This window comes from Procambarus clarkii, chromosome 31, assembly GCF_040958095.1.
Source record: "Procambarus clarkii isolate CNS0578487 chromosome 31, FALCON_Pclarkii_2.0, whole genome shotgun sequence".
Lineage (NCBI taxonomy): Eukaryota > Metazoa > Arthropoda > Malacostraca > Decapoda > Cambaridae > Procambarus > Procambarus clarkii.
The window spans coordinates 36011035-36029614 of record NC_091180.1 but is presented as its reverse complement, the minus strand read 5'-3'; the positions used below and the strand labels follow the sequence as shown (position 1 = coordinate 36029614).

Below are 18580 nucleotides of genomic sequence, written 5' to 3'. Positions count from 1 at the left end.
GAAGCCATGACAATCATTCTTGGAGTTCCAAGACCTTCCAAAAGTCAAATCTACGAGAGGAGTTGTCCCTTCCCAGTGTTAAAAGCAGAATTCAGGAGCTGAATGCTAAGCTTGCAATTAGGATAGCCAGAGATCCCCATTACAATGATATTGCCAAGAAAAAACTGAGCTCTGTACTACCTTCAGGGGGAAACAGGAGAAGCAAAAAATGGCATCACAGAGCAGTCTGCTACCTTGAAGAGCTTCACCTGCTTGAGCAAGCCCGTGAGCTCCTGCCTGTAGAGAGGTTACCTCCCTGGGAGGATGACTCATGCAAGATCATTATCAATGAAATGGCAACGAAAAAATCCAACATGATACCACAAGGAATGAGGCACAAGTATCTCGAGGAAATTTATAAAGAAGCCGGAGATGAACTAGATCAAATCTACACTGACGGGTCATCTAATCCTATCAATGGCAGGGCTGGTGCAGCATACACGGTAATCAAGGATAATACTTTCCAACGCAGAAATGAAGAAAAAGCACATATTGAGAACTATGCCTCTTCAACGCAAGCAGAGCTAACTGCCATTGTTATGGCGTTAAGGTTTCTTGAACGGAACACTAATGGTGCAGTGATTTGCACCGATTCAAAAGCAGCACTGCAAAGCCTAAGTAAAAATCAGGCAGAAAATCTTGCAATAGTCGCTGAAATTAAGAGAGCTGTGAGAGTACTTACCAATCAGGGAAGAGTCATCAAGTTTCTGTGGAACCCCTCCCATGTTGGAATATGTGGGAATGAACGAGCAGATGTGCTGGCTGCTGAAGGCGCTGAAGGAGACCATATTGAATACTTCATACCCAAGACTCAACTACAAATTAGAGGTATTATCAGGCAACATCACCGTGACAAGGTAACTAAGGAAAGGAGGATAGAAGCACAAACCAGTGAATCTGTACGATGGTACAACATGGTTGCAGCTGGCAATCCCAATCACCATGGCCGAAGAGGAGGACGACGAGGGAGAGAATCAGTAATAGCGAGAATCCGTCTTGGATACAAATATCCATGGAGATTTGGAATGGAAACAACAGTTGATCAGCGAAGTTGCAGAATCTGTGGTGAGAGTGATGGACACCGCCTTGACCACTATCTACGTGAATGTGGACAACTGAGAGACATTAGGAATATGTTTAGAATAATAAACCCCACATTGTTTGAGTTAGGAAAACACTATTTGTCAAATATTGATACTGTTCTTAAAAGATTTCCCCATTTTGCACTCGCAAGATAACGTAAGCTTTTAAGGGTTGATAAATGTTAATCTTCTTGTTTGAGGAGCTGTTCACTTGAGACAGTTAAGCAAGTCCCAGCTGTGTCTGGGTACAAGTGACAGGATGAACAACCCAGCGGGTTTTCTTCCTATTGGGAAGTGTTGTTCATTCTGCTATGGCGGTATGTTCACTCACAAGATGAGTGGCGCTACCCAATAAACTCGCCCCTCGGGGCAAAATTTAAAAAATTTAAAATTTAGGTGCATACTCGTACTCGTCAGCATCCTTACTATCCATACCCAATCCCTGAAGGTATCATTGTGCCTTACTCAGCACAGCAGATTTACACTCCACCAGCACAGCAGCTACGAGATCTGCCACCATACACAGCTGCCTTCTCAAGCAACTTGCAGACATGAGGAGTCAATCGATCAGCATATTGTCTGCCTACATCAGGGGCTTCATTACCAATGTTGGCGACCTCACACACAGCTTTGTGAACACTCATCGCCCTGATGTGGTTGTTGTGCTAGAAACATTTCTAGATAACAGGACCCCTGAGAACTTTGCTACAATTGTCGGTTATACCTCCTGGCTGTGCCGAGATAGGCATGGTCAAGTTGGGGGTGTTGCAGTGTGCATCAGCAAATCTGTGCATGCTCAACTCATTGATGTGGTCATCCCTGGTCATCTTGAAATTATATTCTTCAAAATTTGCTTAAATCCTGGTACCTCAATTCTCTTATGTGCAATGTACAGACCTCAATGGCAGGGTGCTTCCCCGATCAACTTCCTGATGGACAACCTAGACTCTGCTAATGCAGCACAACTGTCACCACATTATAATAGTTGGTGACCTCAACCAGTATCTTATACAGAGGAATTTTGATGAACTCTTAGCAGTTTTCAACCTTGAAAATTCTGTGAACTTTCCTACCCACTTGTCAGGCTCGTCCTTCGACCCTGTCGTAACTGACTTTCCTGCAAGTATTGTTCATTGCAGACCTATGGGATATGTTGGTTCTTCAGACCACCAGACTATCTTTACTACACTGGCTATCCCGACAGATCGAGGTGAAAAATCTGTTCGTACTACCTGGCTCTGGGACAGAGGGAACTGGCCATCCCTACGTTCAGAGCTTGAAGTAACTGATTGGAATGCCTTGCTCCAGGGGGACGTGAACAGCCATGAAAACGCTTTCACCAGTCGTATACTGGACCTCCAGCATAGGCAAATCCCTCAACCGCAGTATGTGACCATGCCCACTGATCAGCCTTGGTTTGGATATCGCTGCCAGATGGCAGCTGAAGCCAAAAACAAGGCTGGAGGAGATTTAAACTGCATCCCTCAGTTCTTAACAGAAACATTCATAGACAATTTTGTCGAATAATGAAAGAAGTTAAAAGTGGGCTAAATCCTGATGGGAATCCGAAACTCGAAGAAAACTTGCATCTGGAAGGATTGGATCCAAGGTCTGGTGATCTTTGGTGAATGATCGACAGGGATACTCATCTGAGGACACAATCCCGCCTCTAAACAGAGAAGATGGTACGGTGGCAACCAACAATCGGAAGGCTGACCTAGTGGCAAACCACTTTGCTACAAATATGCAGGTCCCTCATCCTGAACGTCAGCCTCCACGTCTTGCCCCATGCTTTGTGTCTAGGATGACTGAAGTGGTTATAGAGCAGGATGAAGTTCTCCATCTCCTTAAAACGCTAGACACAAGCAAAGCTGTGGGGCCAGATAAGGTCAGTCCACGACAACTACGCAGCTGCGCTGACCTGTTGACTCCATCTCTCTCGTGCCTCTTCCAACTCTGCCTAGTTCATGGAATTTGGCCCTCCTTATGGAAGAAGGCAAACGTTGTTCCAGTGCACACTAAAAAGAGCCGCTCAGTAGTTGCTAACTACAGACCAGTGTCATTGCTCTCCATTACTAGCAAGATCCTAGAATCATTAATTGCTCAGCTAATTATATAATTTTTTGACCGTCATCGGCTAATTTGTGATCGACAGTACGGTTTTAGAAAAGGCCGATCTGCTGCTGATCTCTTACTAAATCTCTCCTGTAAGTGGCATCAGTCACTGGATGAGTCCAAGATCAACTGAGTTGTTGTTCTAGATATAGCAGGAGCCTTTGATCGGGTTTGGCACTCTGGATTAGTAGTGAAGCTTCAAGCTTTAGGTATTGCAGGCTCCATCTTAGTGTTTTTAAAAGACTACCTTCAAGAACGGACTCTAAGGGTTGTCCTCAATGAAGCAGAGTCCGATAGCCACTAAAATGGTGCCAGCGTTCCACAGGGTAGTGTTCTTGGCCCTCTGCTGTGGAAAGTTTATTTCAACGATCTACTTCATCTCATTCCTAAAGCTCAAGCCTATGCTGATGACTGTACTCTAACCTTTACATACAGAAAGGAGGAAATGCCAACTGCTGCAAGAATCATTAATCACTACCTTTCAGCAATTTCTACCTGGGTTAGGAGATGGCAGGTCACATTTGCGGCTGAGAAGACACAAGCGATGATGATAACTAGACTGCAAATGGCGAATCAGACGGAATTGCAAATGGGGGGCAAACCCCTAGAGTTCACAGATGAATTGGACATTTTGGGAATGAAGTTCGACTCTTCAGTGACAATGAAGAGCCATGTGCTAATCCTAGCTAAAAAGGCAGCCAGGAAACTTACAGCTCTACGGCGCATCTCACATCTTCTTGACAGCAAGGGATGCAAAATCTTATATAAAGTACAAGTTCGCTCCCATCTAGAGTGTGCACCCCTTTCCTGGATTGCCTGCCCCCCATCTTTAGTCAGACTGTTGGACAAAGTAGAGAGACGGGCAAGGAGGTTTATCTCTTGTCATGACCAAGTCTGGTGGGAACGGTCTGAACATCAGACCCTGCAACACCGTCGTGACGTTGTTGGTCTTACTGTTATGTACAAGGCCAACATCCTCAAAGTTCCGCACCTGGCCCAACTCCGTGGAGTAACAGTAGTACCCACTCGTAACACTAGGCTCTCAACCTTCAACAGTCTCATGCTGGAAGTGCCATTCTCAAGAACATCACTCCATCAGCGATTATTCATTCAGAGGCTTACTCGCATCTGGAACTTGTTCGATCAACAGGTTGATACATGGGATATCAGGTCAACTGATCACATGAAGACTCTGGCACTACAGGCTCATCCTGTTCCTTATATGATTGTTACCTAATGTTTTTTGATGAATAAAGACTTTTCCTTCTGATGCACATAACAGGTTCATGATATATGAGGGCCTCTGGGAGTAGGTTTCTACTTAGCTTCCATAGGTTCCTTACATGATAGTTCCCTATGTGTTAGTTTCAAGGTATATTCTCCTTAAATAAATGAGGTTCTAGGTGTAGGTTTCAGATGAGCTGAGGCAGGATAACAGCTCATGATTGCAGTTTCACTAGGTATGTTATTAGACATCCCTTATGAATCCTAGTCTTAGTTAAAAAAAAAAAGAAGAGAAAGGGAGAGAGAATGAGGGAGAGAGGGGTGTGTGTGTGTGCGTGTGTGTGTGTACACACCTAATTGTGCTTGCGGGGGTTAAACTCTGCTCTTTCAGCCCGCCTCTCAACTGTCAATCAACTGTTTCTACTTCTACAATTTTTTTTCACACCACACACACACCCACATCAGGAAGCAGCCCGTGACAGCTGACTAACTCCCAGGTACCTATTTACTGCTAGGTAACAGGGGGGAATAGGGTGAAAGAAACTTTGCCCATCGTTTCTCTCAGGCGCCTGGGACAGAACCCGGGACCACAGAATTACGTGTCCAGCATGCTGTCCGCTCGGCCACCGGCTCCCTTGTGTGTGTGTGTGGTTTACTTAAGCGTTTTTACCTATGTGTAGTTACAGGATGAGAGCTACGCTCGTGGTGTCCCGTCTTCCCAGCACTCTTTGTCATATAACGCTTTGAAACTACTGACGGTCTTGGCCTCCACCACCTTCTCACCTAACTTGTTCCAACCGTTTACCACTCTGTTTGCGAAAGTGAATTTTCTTATATTTCTTCGGCTTATGTGTTTAGCTAGTTTAAATCTATGACCTCTTTTTCTTAAAGATCCAGGTCTCAGGAAATCTTCCCTATCGATTTATCAATTCCTGTTACTATTTTGTATGTAGTGATCATATCACCTCTTTTTCTTCTGTCTTTTAGTTTTGGCATATTTAATACCTCTAACCTCTCCTCGTAGCTCTTGCCTTTCAGTTCTGGAAGCCACTTAGTTGCGTGTCTTTGCACCTTTTCCAGTTTGTTGATGTGTTTCTTAAGATATGGGCACCACACAACTGCTGCATATTCTAGCTTTGGCCTAACAAAAGTCGTGAACAATTTCTTTAGTATATCGCTATCCATGTATTGAATTAAAAGCAATTCTGAAGTTAGAAAGCGTGGCATAGGCTCCTCGCACAATATTCTTTATGTAGTCCTCAGGTGATAGTTTTCTATCTAGAACCACCTCTAGATCTCTTTCTTTATCAGAATTCTTTAAAGATTTCTCACATAATATATAGGTTGTATGGGGTGTATGTTCTCCTATTCCATAATCCATAACATGGCATTTAATAACATTAAATTCCATTTGCCAAGTGGTGCTCCATATACTTATTTTGTCCAGGTCATCTTGAAGTGAAGGGCATGACAATCATCTAAGTTTCTTATCCTCGCTATTTATTATCTTAGCATCATCAGCAAACATGTTCATATAATTCTGCATACCAACTGGTAGATCATTTATGTAGACAATAAACATCACTGGTGCAAGAACTGAACCCTGTGGTACTCCACTTGTGACATTTCTCCAGTCCGATACATTGCCTCTGATCATTGCCCTCATTTTTGTTTCAGTCAGAAAATTTCTCATCCATGTTAGAAGCTTACCTGTCACCCCTCTAATATTTTCCAGTTTCCAGAACAACCTCTTATGTGGAACTCTATCGAAAGCCTTTTTTAGGTCCAGATAGATGCAGTCAACCCAACCATCTCTTTCCTGTAATATCTTTGTTGCTCGATCATAGAAACTGAGTAAATTCGATACACAGGATCTTCCAGATCGAAAACAACACTGTCTGTCTGATATTATATCATTTCTCTCCAGGTGTTCTACCCATTTAGTTTTAATTATTTTTCCAATATTTTGACTATTACACTTGTCAATGATACAGGTCTATAATTAAGGGGAGTCTTCCCTGCTTCCACTTTTGTAGATTGGGACTATGTTAGCCTTTTTCCACACATCAGCTGCAACTCCTGTAAACAGGGATGCCTGAAAAATCAGTTTTTTATAATTAATCAAGTGAAATGTTGATCTCAGGTTCACATTCTCTCAGAACCCATGGTGAAACTTCATCTGGACCAACTGCTTTGTTCTTATTTAGCTCCTTTAGCATTTTTTTTCACTTGTGTGTGTGTGTGCGTGAGTGTGTGTGTGTGTGTGTGTGTGTGTGTGTGTGTGTGTGTGTGTGTGTGTGTGTGTGTGTGTGTGTGTATACTCACCTATTTGTACTCACCTATTTGTGCTTGCAGGACCGAGCATTGACTCTTGGATCCCGCCTTTCCAGCTATCGGTTGTTTACAGCAATGACTCCTGTCCCATTTCCCTATCATACCTAATTTAAAAATTATGAATAGAGTTTGCTTCCACAACCTGTTCCCCAAGTGCATTCCATTTTTCCACTACTCTCACGCTAAAAGAAAACTTCCTAACATCTCTGTGACTCATCTGAGTTTCCAGTTTCCACCCATGTCCCCTCGTTCTGTTATTATTACGTGTGAACATTTCATCTATTTCCACTTTGTCAATTCCCCTGAGTATTTTATATGTCCCTATCATATCTCCTCTCTCCCTCCTTTTCTCTAGTGTCGTAAGTTTCAGTTCCTTCAGACGCTCTTCATATCCCATCCCTCGTAACTCTGGGACAAGCCTCGTGGCAAACCTCTGAACCTTCTCCAGTTTCTTTATGTGTTTCTTCAGGTGGGGGCTCCATGATGGCGCGGCATACTCTAAGACGGGTCTCACGTAGGCAGTGTAAAGTGCCCTAAAAGCCTCCTCATTTAGGTTTCTGAATGAAGTTCTAATTTCGCCAATGTAGAGTACGCTGCTGTCGTTATCCTATTTATATGTGCCTCAGGAGTTAGATTAGGTGTCACATCCACTCCCAGGTCTCTTTCTCGAATCGTTACAGGTAGGCTGTTCCCCTTCATTGTGTACTGTCCCTTTGGCCTCCTATCACCTGATTCCATTTCCATATCTTTACATTTACTGGTGTTAAACTCCAGTAGCCATTTCCCTGACCATCTCTGCAACGTGTTTAAGTCCTCTTGGAGGATCCTACAATCCTCGTCTGTCACAACTCTTCTCATTAATTTTGCGTTATCCGCAAACATTGCCATGTATGATTCCACTCCTGTAAACATATCATTTACGTAAATTAGAAAGAGGATTGGTCCCAGCACCGATCCTTGAGGTACTCCACTTGTTACTGTTCGCCAGTCCGACTTCTCGCCCCTTACCATTACCCTCTGGCTCCTTCCTGTTAGGTAGTTCTTCACCCATACTAGGGCCTTTCCGCTTACTCCTGCCTGCCTCTCAAGTTTGTATAGCAGTCTCATGTGCGGTACTGTATCAAAGGCCTTTTGGCAGTCAAGAAATATGCAGTCTGCCCAGCCTTCTTTGTCCTGCCTTACCCTTGTTACTTTATCATAGAATTCTAAAAGGTTTGTTAGGCATGATTTCCCTGTCCAGAACCCATGTTGGTGCTTGTTTACAAACCCAATGCTCTCCAAGTGCTCAAGAAGTCTTAGCCTAATTATTCTTTCAAGTATTTTGCAGGGGATGCTTGTCAGTGATACGGGTCTGTAGTTAAGTGCCTCCTCCCTATCACCTTTCTTGAAAATCGGTACGACATTTGCCTCCTTCCAGCAACTGGGCAATTCTCCCGACATAAGTGACTCATTAAAGATCATTGCCAGAGGCACGCTGAGAGCCTGCACTGCCTCTTTAAGTATCCACGGTGATACTTTGTCTGGTCCAACAGCTTTATTTGCATCCAGTGTTGTCAACTGTTTCATTACCTCCTCTGCTGTCACCTCTATATCTGATAGTCTTTCATCTAGGGTAATCGCTTCTAACAATGGGTCTTGCTCAGGCTCGGTTGTGAACACGCCATGGAATTTTGCATTCAGTACCTCGCAGATTTCCTTGTCGCTTTCTGTATATGCCCCTCCTGTTTTCCTCAGTCATGTCACTTGGTCATTTACCGACATCTTCCTTCTTATATGGCTATGTAGTAATTTTGGTTGCTTTTTCGCTTTGACTGCAATATCATTCTCATAATTTCTTTCCGACACTCGTCTTATGTTAATGTAATCATTCCTAGCTTTGTTACATCTAATCCTGTTGTCCTGTCCTTAGTCTTCTGTACTTCCTCCACTCCCTCCTGCTTCTCTCCTTTGCTTCCTGACACTGTCTATTAAACCATGGGTTATTATATTCCCTCCTGCTTTTTTCCTTTATTGTTGGAATAAATCTCTCTTCAGCCTCCTTGCATTTCAATATGACTTGGTTCATCATACCTTGCACTGTTTTTCCTCTAAGTTCTTCCTCCCACTGCACTTCTCCCAGGTAGTCCCTTATTCTTCTGTAGTCCCCTTTTCTGTAATCAAGTCTCCTTTCCCGGACCTCTTGTCCTTTGGTCACAATTTTAAGCTCCATCATGTAGTCAAAGACTAGGACACAATGGTCACTGGCTCCTAGTGGTATTTCGTTGTTCCAACTGCTCGATGTCTTCTACATTCTGGGTGAAAATGAGATCTAATAGGTTGGGCGTATCCCCTCCTCTTTCCCTAGTATCTTCTTTCACATGCTGTGTTAGGAAATTCCTGTCAATAACGTCTACCAGCTTCGCTTCCCAGGTCTCCTCCCCGCCATGGGGATTCCTCGTTTCCCAATCTATCTCTCCGTGAATTAGGTCCCCTATGACCAGCAGCTTCGCTCTCATTCTATGCGCTATAGTTGCTGCCCTCTGCAGTTCATCTATACATGTCTTGTTGCTGTCCTCGTACTCCTGCCTGGGCCTTCTGCTGTTTGGTGGGGGATTGTAGAGTATCAAGATTACAATCTTCTTCCCATCCACTGTCAGAGTTTCATGTATGAAGCTCGTGCTTTCATTGGTACCCGGATTTTCCAGCTCATCAAACTTCCATTTCCGCTTTATTAGGAGTGCCACTCCTCCTACTTGTCTCTGTGTCCTTTCTTTTCTTATCACCTGGTACCCCTCTGGAAAGATTGCATCCGAGATCATGCCATTTATTTTAGTTTCCACTATTGCCACTATGTCTGGGTCTGCCTCACTAACTCTTTCTTTTATCTCTTCTGCTCTATTGGCTACCCTTGGGACTCTTCTTGGAAACTCGGGCGTCAGAGTTCCCCCTTTCACCGGGGGTCTGGGGGAAACTGGGGAGTGTCTGGGGGGCGAGTGGGGACTGTGGGGTGCTAGGGGGGTGCCTGGGAGTGTCTGGTAGGCGAATGGGGTCTGGGCATCTAGGGAGGGGTAGGACGGGCATAATGGGTCTGAAAGTTAGGGGTCTGAATAGCATAGGGGGGTTGAGAAATAGAATGAGACTGAGAGTCACATAGAGGTTGAGAGGTTGGGGGGGAGTGGGATATTGAGGGCTGAGAGGAGAATGGAGCATGGGTGCTGGGAGTGGAAGAGAGGGTGTATTAGTTAGGGGGGAATCGGGGGTAGGTGGGGGTTTTGGGGTAGAAGAGGGGAAGAGGGAGATGGGGGAAGGTGTTAGGGGGTCACAAGGTGAGGGGGTTAAATGTGGGCTGGAGTGTGTGTGTGTGTGTGTGTGTGTGTGTGTGTGTGTGTGTGTGTGTGTGTGTGTGTGTGTGTGTGTGTGTGTGTGTGTGTGTGTGTGTGTGTGTGTGTGTGTGTGTGTGTGTGTGTGTGTGTGTGTGTGTGTGTGTGTGTGCGTGTGTGTGTGTGTGTGTGTGTGTGTGTGTGTGTGTGTGTGTGTTTGTGTGTGTGTGTGTGTGTGTGTACTCACCTAGTTGTGTTTGCGGGGGTTGAGCTCTGGCCCTTTGGTCTTGCCTCTCAACCGTCAATCAACAGGTGTACAGATTCCTGAGCCTATTGGGCTCTATCATATCTACACTTGAAACTGAGTATGGAGTCAGCCTCCACCACATCACTTCCTAATGCATTCAATTTGTCAACCACTCTGACGCTAAAAAAGTTCTTTCTAATATCTCTGTGGCTCATTTGGGCACTCAGTTTCCACCTGTGTCCCCCTTATGCGTGTGCCCCTTGTGTTAAATAGCCTGTCTTTATCTACCCTATCAATTCCCTTGAGAATCTTGAATGTGGTGATCATGTGCCCCTTAACTCTTCTGTCTTCCATCGAAGTGAGGTTTAATCCCCGAAGTCTCTCCTCGTAGCTCATACCTCTCAGCTCGGGTACTAGTCTGGTAGCAAACCTTTGAACCTTTTCCAGTTTAGTCTTATCCTTGACTAGATATGGACTCCATGCTGGTGCTGCATTCTCCAGGATTGGTCTGACATATGTGGTATACAAAGTTCTGAATGATTCTTTACACAAGTTTCTGAATACCGTTCGTATGTTGGCCAGCCTGGCATATGCCGCTGATGTTATCCTCTTGATATGTGCTGCAGGAGGCAGGTCTGGCGTGATATCAACCCCCAAGTCTTTTTCTTTCTCTGACTCCTGAAGAATTTCCTCTCCCAGATGATACCTTGTATCTGGCCTCCTGCTCCCTACACCTATCTTCATTACATTACATTTGGTTGGGTTAAACTCTAACAACCATTTGTTCGACCATTCCTTCAGCTTGTCTAGGTCTTCTTGAAGCCTCAAACAGTCCTCTTCTGTTTTAAACCTTCTCATAATTTTAGCATCGTCCGCAAACATTGAGAGAAATGAATCGATACCCTCCGGGAGATCATTTACATATATCAGAAACAAGATAGGACCGAGTACAGAGCCCTGTGGGACTCCACTGGTGACTTCACGCCAATCGGAGGTCTCACCCCCCACCGTAACTCTCTGCTTCCTATTGCTTAGGTACTCCCTTATCCACTGGAGCACCTTACCAGCTACACCTGCCTGTCTCTCCAGCTTATGTACCAGCCTCTTATGCGGTACTGTGTCAAAGGCTTTCCGACAATCCAAGAAAATGCAGTCCGCTCAGCCCTCTCTTTCTTGCTTAATCTTTGTCACCTGATCGTAGAATTCTATCAAGGCTGTAAGGCAAGATTTACCCTCCCTGAACCCATGTTGGCGATTTGTCACGAAGTCCCTTCTCTCCAGATGTGTTACCAGGTTTTTTCTCACGATCTTCTCCATCACCTTGTATGGTATACAAGTCAAGGACAATGGCCTGTAGTTCAGTGCCTCTTGCCTGTTTCCCTTTTTGTATATTGGAATCACATTCGCCGTCTTCCATATTTCTGGTAGGTCTCCGGTCTCCAGTGACTTACTATACACTATGGAGAGTGGCAAGCAAAGTGCCTCTGCACACTCTTTCAGTATCCATGGTGAGATCCCATCTGGACCAACAGCCTTTCTAACATCCAAATCCAGCAGGTGGCTCTTGACCTCCTCTCTCGTAATTTCGAATTCTTCCAAGGCCGCCTGGTTTACCTCCCTTTCTCCTAGCACAGTGACCTCACCTTGTTCTATTGTGAAGACCTCCTGCAACCTCTTGTTGAGTTCTTCACACACCTCTCTGTCATTCTCTGTATACCTGTCCTCGCCTGTTCTAAGTTTCAATACCTGTTCTTTCACTGTTGTTTTCCTTCTGATGTGACTGTGGAGTAGCTTTGGTTAGGTCTTGGCTTTGTTTGCTATATCATTTTCAAAACTTTTCTCTGCTTCTCCTCTCACCCTGACGTACTCATTCCTGGTTCTCTGGTATCTCTCTCTGCTTTCTGGTGTTCTGTTATTCCGGAAGTTCCTCCACGCCCTTTTGTTCAGTTTCTTCGCTTCCATACATGCCCTATCATACCATGGATTCTTCTGTTACTTCTCGGATTTTTCCCTTTGGGCCGGGATGAACCTGTTTACTGCCTCCTGACACTTTTGGGTAACATAGTCCATCATACCCTGTACAGACTTATCTCTGAGGTCTGTGTCCCAAGGTATTTCATTTAGGAAACTTCTCATCTGTTCATAATTCCCCTTTCGGTATGCCAGCCTTTTGATTCCTAGTTCTTTTTGGGGGGAGATAATTCCTAGCGCTACCAGGTACTCAAAGTTCAATACATGGTGGTCACTCATTCCCAAGGGCGCTTCCATCTTAACTTCCCTTATATCCCACTCATTTAGGGTAAATTTCAAATGAAGCATTGCTGGTTCATCTTCTCCTCTCATTCTTGTTGGTTCTTTGATGTGCTGGCTTAGAAATTTTCTTGTTGCCACGTCCAGCAGCTTAGCTCTCCATGTTTCTGGTCCTCCATGCGGGTCTCTGTTCTCCAAATCGATCTTCCCATGGTTGAAGTCTCTCATAATTAGTAGTACAGATCCATTCCTGCTAGCAACTTAAGCTGCTCTTTCTATTATGTTAATGGTGGTCATGTTGTTTCTATCATATTCCTGTCTAGGAATATGTGTGTGTGTGTGTACTCACCTAATTGTACTCACCTAATTGTGCTTGCGGGGGTTGAGCTTTGGCTCTTTGGTCCCGCCTCTCAACTGTCAATCAACTGGTGTACAGATTCCTGAGCCTACTGGGCTCTATCATATCTACATTTGAAACTGTGTATGGAGTCAGCCTCCACCACATCACTTCCTAGTGCATTCCATTTATTAACTACTCTGACACTGAAAAAATTCTTTCTAACGTCTCTGTGGCTCATCTGGGTACTAAGTTTCCACCTGTGTCCCCTTGTTCGTGTCCCACCCGTGCTGAAGAGTTTGTCTTTGTCCACCCTGTCAATTCCCCTGAGAATTTTGTAGGTGGTTATCATGTCTCCCCTTACTCTTCTGTTTTCCAGGGATGTGAGGTTCAGCTCCTTTAGCCTTTCCTCGTAGCTCAATCCTCTCAGTTCCGGGACGAGCCTGGTGGCATACCGCTGAATCTTCTCTAACTTTGTCTTGTGTTTAACTAGGTATGGACTCCAGGCTGGAGCTGCATACTCCAGGATTGGTCTTACATAGGTGGTATACAGGGTTCTGAAAGATTCCTTACACAAGTTTCTGAAGGCAGTTCTTATGTTGGCCAGTCTAGCATATGCCGCTGATGATATTCTTTTGATGTGAGCCTCTGAGGACAGGTTCGGTGTGATATCAACCCCCAGATCCTTCTCTCTATTTGACTCTTGCAGGATTTCCCCTCCCAGATGATACCTTGTGTTCAGCCTCCTGCTCCCTTCGCCTAATTTCATCACCTTACACTTTCCCGAGTTGAACTTTAGCAGCCATTTTCTAGACCATTCCTCAAGTTTATCCAGGTCATCCTGTAGTCTCTGTCTATCTTCATCCGTCTTGATTCTTCTAATAATTTTTGCATCATCAGCAAACATCGAGAGGAATGAGTCTATACCCTCTGGAAGATCGTTCACATATATTAGAAACAGGATGGGTCCAAGTACTGAGCCCTGTGGGACTCCGCTGGTGACATCTCGCCACTCTGATGTCTCCCCCCTCACCGTTACTCGCTGTTTCCTGTTGCTTAAGTACTCCCTTATCCACTGGAGCACCTTCCCTTTTACTCCTGCCTGTTGCTCCAACTTTTTTATCAGCCTTTTATGGGGTTCTGGGCTTTTATGGTCAAAGGCTTTTTGGCAATCCAGGAAAATGCAGTCGGCCCACCCTTCTCTTTCCTGCCTAATTTTCGTTGCCTGGTCATAAAATTCTATTAAACCTGTGAGGCACGATTTACCATCTCTGAACCCATGTTGGTGGTGCGTTACAAAGTTATTTCCCGCCAGATGCTCTACGAGCCTTTTCCTCACGATCTTCTCCATCACCTTGCATGGTATACAAGTTAAGGAAACTGGCCTGTAATTCAGTGCCTCTTGCCTGTCACCCTTTTTGTATATTGGGACCACGTTAGCTGTCTTCCAACTTTCTGGTAAGTCTCCTGTTTCCAGTGACCTGTTATGTGTGTGTGTGTGTGTGTGTGTGTGTGTGTGTGTGTGTGTGTGTGTGTGTGTGTGTGTGTGTGTGTGTGTGTGTGTGTGTGTGTGTGTGTGTGTGTGTGTGTGTGTGTGTGTGTGTGTGTGTGTGTGTGTGTGTGTATTTGTGTCCTCACCTAATTGTGCTTGCGGGGGTTAAGCTCTGGCTCTTTGGTCCCGCCTCTCAACCGTCAATCAACAGGTGTACAGGTTCCTGAGCCTATTGGGCCCAATCATATCTATACTTGACACTGTGTATGGAGTCAGCCTCCACCACATCACTTCCTAATGCACTCCATTTATCAGCCACTCTGACACTAAAAAAGTTCTTTCTAATATCTCTGTGGCTCATTTTGGGCACTCAGTTTCCACCTGTGTCCCCTAGTGCATGTGTCCCTTGTGTTAAATAGCCTGTCTTTGTCTACCCTATCAATTCCCTTGAGAATCTTGAATGTGGTGATCATGTCCCCCCTAACTCTTCTGTCTTCCAGCAAAGTGAGGTTTGATTCCCGTAGTCTCTCCTCGTAGCTCATGTCTCTCAGCTCGGGTACTTGTCGGGTGGCAAACCTTTGAACCTTTTCCAGTTTAGTCTTATCCTTGACTAGATATAGACTCCATGCTGGGGTTGCATACTCCAGGATTGGTCTGACATATGTGGTGTACAAAGTTCTGACTGATTCCTTACACAAGTTTCTGAAAGCCGTTCTTATGTTGGCCAGCCTGACATATGCTGCTGATGTTATCCTCTTGATATGGGCTTCAGGGGACAGGTCTGGCGTGATATCAACACCCAAGTCTTTTTCTCTCTCTGACTCCTGAAGAATTTCAACTCCCAGATGATACCTTGTATCTGGCCTCCTGCTCCCTACACCTATCTTCATTACATTACATTTGCTTGGGTTAAACTCTAACAACCATTTGTTCGACCATTCCTTCAGCTTGTCTAGGTCTTCTTGAAGCCTCAAGCAGTCTTCCTCTGTCTTAATCCTTCTCATAATTTTGGCATCGTCAGCAAACATTGAGAAAAATGAATCCATACCCTCCGGGAGATCATTTATATATATCAGAAACAAGATAGGACCGAGTACAGAGCCCTGTGGGATTCTACTGGTGACTTCACGCCAATCTGAGGTCTCATTTCTCACTGTAACTGTCTGCTTCCTATTGCTTAGGCACTCCCTTATCCACTAGAGCAACTTACCAGCTACACCTGCCTGTCTCTCCAGCTTGTGTGTGTGTGTACTCACCTATTTGTGCTTGCAGGATCGAGCATTGACTATTGGATTCCGCCTTTCCAGCTATCTTTTGTTTACAGCAATGACTCCTGTCTCATTTCCCTATCATACCTAATTTAAAAATTATGAATAGAGTTTCTTCCACAACCTGTTCCCCAAGTGCATTCCATTTTTCCACTACTCTCACGCTAAGAGAAAACTTCCTAACATCTCTGTGACTCATCTGGGTTTCCAGTTTCCACCCATGTCCCTTCGTTCTGTTATTAATGCGTGTGAACATTTCATCTATTTCTACTTTGTCAATTCCCCATAGTATTTTATATGTCCCTATCATATCTCCTCTCTCCCTTCTTTTCTCTAGTGTCATAAGGTTCAGTTCCTTTAGACGATCTTCATATCCCATCCCTCGTAACTCTGGGACAAGCCTCGTCGCAAACCTCTGAACCTCCTCCAGTTTCCTTATGTGTTTCTTCAGGTGGGGACTCCATGATGACGCGGCTGTTACGTACTCCTAGCTGGATACGTATATAAATTTAAATAAACTTATTTTGTTCCATTTCATCATTACCTGTATATATATATATATATATATATATATATATATATATATATATATATATATATATATATATATATATAAATTTTGTGAGGGTACCACCTCTGGTGCCAATGTGGGGACCCATAGCCTCGGAGAAGAAAATAAAAAGTATTCAGAGGAGACCTTGTGGTTTCTCACTGAACACTAATATTATCTTCTCCTACCACCCCCATTCTTTTGTTTGTACACATATATATTTGCTTTATTTGAACTTTGTTACAAGAAAGGAGTTACATATGGGTTACAAAGATGGTTATCATAGGTTGTCGAGTTCCTCCAGCTCCTCAGATGGCGGGCAGGAACCCTGGCTGCAGTGCGCATTTCCCCTCTGTATCGCCGCACTGAGGCGCTGGAAAAGAAAGCTTGCAGCTCTTGGGTCCCTTGTTGTTTCAATGAGCCTAGAACCCAGTTCCTTCAAAAAACTGGTAGCACTTTTACCCCAGGCGCCGAGTGTCTCAGAAGCAATGGGGACAAAATTGTAGTGGTGATCCAGTTCACTATACTTACGTGATTTGGCTGCTTCCCTGTGGGTGGCAGCGCCACCTGGTTGTGCAACACTGAGGTTAATGTAGGTGTTAGCCAGGGTTGATACGAGCCAGGGTTGATAATATATATATATATATTATATTTTTATAATTTATCATGTGGTGTGGCAATATCAGTGAGACAGGAGCGCGGTTGCTCTTCACATGTCTAATACCTGTTAGATTCGGGTGAATTAGATTGCTGGACCTGTTCAGTTATGGGAGTTCCAGATGTCACCTTTTAATATTCATATATTTGTTAATTTACTGTAATTAAGCATGTGGCATTGTAACTTATATTATTTGAAAGAAACTTTTATATTTTATTTGCATTCTTATGTATTTTGAGAACAATTGTTTGTTCAATTAGTTGTAAATAATTAAAAGTCCTAATTTACCATCCCTCATCCTGGATGAGGCGGAGAGAGAGTGCATTGTGGGTAGTGGCGACGAGAGTCCGTCAGTTGGCTGCGAGACCTCGCCTGGGTTACATAAGTTGAGTATTGATGTCTCGATGTCTCGTCGAGTAGGGGGACGTGAACAGCCATGTAAACGCTTTCACCAGTCGTATACTGGACCTCCAGCATAGGCATATCCCTCAACCGCAGTATGTGACATGCCCACTGATCAGCCTAGGTTTGGATATCGCTGCCAGATGGCAGCTGAAGCCAAAAACAAAGCCTGGAGGAGATTTAAACTGCATCCCTCAGTTCTTAACAGAAACATTCATAGACAATTTTGTCGAATAATGAAAGAAGTTCAAAAGTGGGCTATATCCAGATGGGAATCCGAAACTCGAAGAAAACTTGCATCTGGAAGGATTGGATCCAAGGTCTGGTGATCTTTGGTGAAGGATCGACAGGGATACTCATCTGAGGACACAATCCCGCCTCTAAACAGAGAAGATGGTACGGTGGCAACCAGCAATCGGAAGGCTGACCTAGTGGCAAACCACTTTGCTACAAATATGCAGGTCCCTCATCCTGAACGTCAGCCTCCACGTCTTGCCCCATGCTTTGTGTCTAGGATGACTGAAGTGGTTATAGAGCAGGATGAAGTTCTCCATCTCCTTAAAACGCTAGACAAGAAAAGCTGTGGGGCCAGATAAGGTCAGTCCACGACAACTACGCTGACTTGTTGGCTCCACCTCTCTCGTGCCTCTTCCAACTCTGCCTAGTTCATGGAATTTGGCCCTCCTTATGGAAGAAGGCAGACGTTGTTCCAGTGCACACTAAAAAGAGCCGCTCAGTAGTTGCTAACTACAGACCAGTGTCACTGCTCTCCATTACTGGCAAGATCCTAAAATCATTAATTGCTCAGCTAATTATATAATTTTTTGACCGTCATCGGCTAATTTGTGATCGACAGTACAGTTTTAGAAAAGGCCGATCTGCTGCTGATCTCTTACTAAATCTCTCCTGTAAGTGGCATCAGTCACTGGATGAGTCCAAGATCAACTGAGTTGTTGTTCTAGATATAGTAGGAGCCTTTGATCGGGTTTGGCACTCTGGATTAGTAGTGAAGCTTCAAGCTTTAGGTATTGCAGGCTCCATCTTAGTGTTTTTTAAAAGACTACCTTCAAGAACGGACTCTAAGGGTTGTCCTCAATGAAGCAGAGTCCGATAGCCACTAAAATGGTGCCAGCGTTCCACAGGGTAGTGTTCTTGGCTCTCTGCTGTGGAAAGTTTATTTTAACGATCTACTTCATCTCATTCCTAAAGCTCAAGCCTATGCTGATGACTGTACTCTAACCTTTACATACAGAAAGGAGGAAATGCCAACTGCTGGAAGAATC

The 18580-nt window shown here is 44.4% G+C and overlaps 1 protein-coding gene across 1 annotated transcript in view; it reads right to left on the bottom strand.

The window, feature by feature from the left end:
• Positions 1-1948, bottom strand: part of LOC138370278 (calphotin-like) — a 40005-nt gene extending 38057 nt beyond the window's left edge. Inside the window, exon 1 of the mRNA XM_069334292.1 lies at positions 1846-1948. Within this exon, the coding sequence (XP_069190393.1) occupies positions 1846-1948 (103 nt within the window). The remainder of the gene's footprint in view (positions 1-1845) is intronic.
• Positions 1949-18580: the final 16632 nt, after the last annotated feature.